Raw genomic sequence first — 1,427 nt, 5'->3', positions numbered from 1 at the left:
GTGTGTGTGTGTGTGTGTGTGTGTGTGTGTGTGTGTGTGTGTGTTTGTTTGTTTCTGGTGACATTTGGGGGCAATTTTAAGACAAACCGGAGGTTAATTTTAGTGTAAATGGTCAGGGTTAGGCGATGAAATTACCAAAATTTGAATGGAAGTCATTGGAAAGTCCCCACGGGGTTCAAGAACATGTGTGTGTGAGTGTGTGTCTGTGTGTAAAGGAGGAGTCAATGCAAAACTGACATCTTGGAGCTCTTCATAATACTGTTTGTTGATCAGTGACTCAATCTCAGACAGATGGTTGCAGGACTACAACAAATAACCTTTAAGATGATCAGACCTGTTTGTTTTGTGTTTTTACTCATTTTGTTGTGTGCTTTGGATGGTAAGAATGTAGATTTTTAAAGACTGATGGAAAAATACATTTGGCTGTATTTCTGAACTGTTTTTGTTTATTTCTGTAGGAACTGAGGGTCAAACTCTGACTGAGTCTGAATCAGTTGTTAAAAGACCTGCAGAATCCCACAGACTGACCTGCACTTATTCTGGGTTCAGTGGTGATCCTACTATTGCGTGGATCAGACAGACTCCTGGGAAAGGACTGGAGTGGATCGCTATTATTTATGTCACAAGCACCTACTACTCTCAGTCAGTTCAAGGCCGATTCACCATCTCCAGAGACAACAGCAGAWAMCAGGTGTATCTGCAGATGAACAATCTGAAGACTGAAGATACTGCTGTTTATTATTGTGCTCAAGAGCCACAGTGACACAAAAACAAGGACCACTGTACAAAAACCCCTCAGTGCATCAACATGGAGTCACCACAGGAGGAGCCATCTGACCACAAAAGAAAAATCAAACATTTTTAAAAAAGTGTATGAAACATTTTGCACAAGACATCACAAAAATGAAAAGAAGTCTTGTTTCTTGTTTATACTTCAGGCTGGAAAACTGCACGTGATGTTCAGCATCCTCAGATAAAATATCAAACATTTAAATTAAAGTTCATTTATTTTAAGCTGCGGATAATCCTCCACACTGATTCAACGGTAATATCATATAAAAGCATAATCATGTGTTAAAATAAACATTTGTGGCATGAGTTAAATTTCTGATTGTAAGGATCATTGTTTTTTCTGTGTGAGGAGTCCTCATTATGCAAAGTAACTTCCTGACAGTGAGTATAAAGCCTTGATGTTGTGATGTTGGGTTAAACATAAAGAAGAAGCTTCCATCAGATCCTCTTCATCACCAACATGTTCTCTGTTGCTCTGCTGCTGCTGCTGGCTGCTGGATCCTGTGAGTCTCTGACAGTTTGATCACATCACACAGACCAATCAGTTATTATTCTGATTTTACAGTCAGCATGTTCTTGTCCTCAGGTGTGAAGTGTGAACAGCTGACTCAGCCAGCCTCTGTGACGGTGCAGCC

At 40.1% G+C, this 1,427-nt stretch overlaps 1 protein-coding gene across 1 annotated transcript in view; it reads left to right on the top strand.

Moving 5' to 3' along the window:
- Nucleotides 1-1,427, top strand: part of LOC106516944 (uncharacterized) — an 8,894-nt gene that overhangs the window by 4,794 nt on the left and 2,673 nt on the right. Inside the window, exons 3-4 of the mRNA XM_014007565.1 lie at nt 459-759; nt 1,219-1,295. Of these exons, the coding sequence (XP_013863019.1) occupies nt 459-759; nt 1,219-1,295 (378 nt within the window). The remainder of the gene's footprint in view (nt 1-458; nt 760-1,218; nt 1,296-1,427) is intronic.

This window comes from Austrofundulus limnaeus, unplaced genomic scaffold, assembly GCF_001266775.1.
Source record: "Austrofundulus limnaeus strain Quisiro unplaced genomic scaffold, Austrofundulus_limnaeus-1.0 Scaffold43, whole genome shotgun sequence".
NCBI lineage: Eukaryota > Metazoa > Chordata > Actinopteri > Cyprinodontiformes > Rivulidae > Austrofundulus > Austrofundulus limnaeus.
The sequence above is the reverse complement of the archived record's forward strand: the minus strand, read 5'-3'. Positions and strand labels throughout refer to the sequence as shown.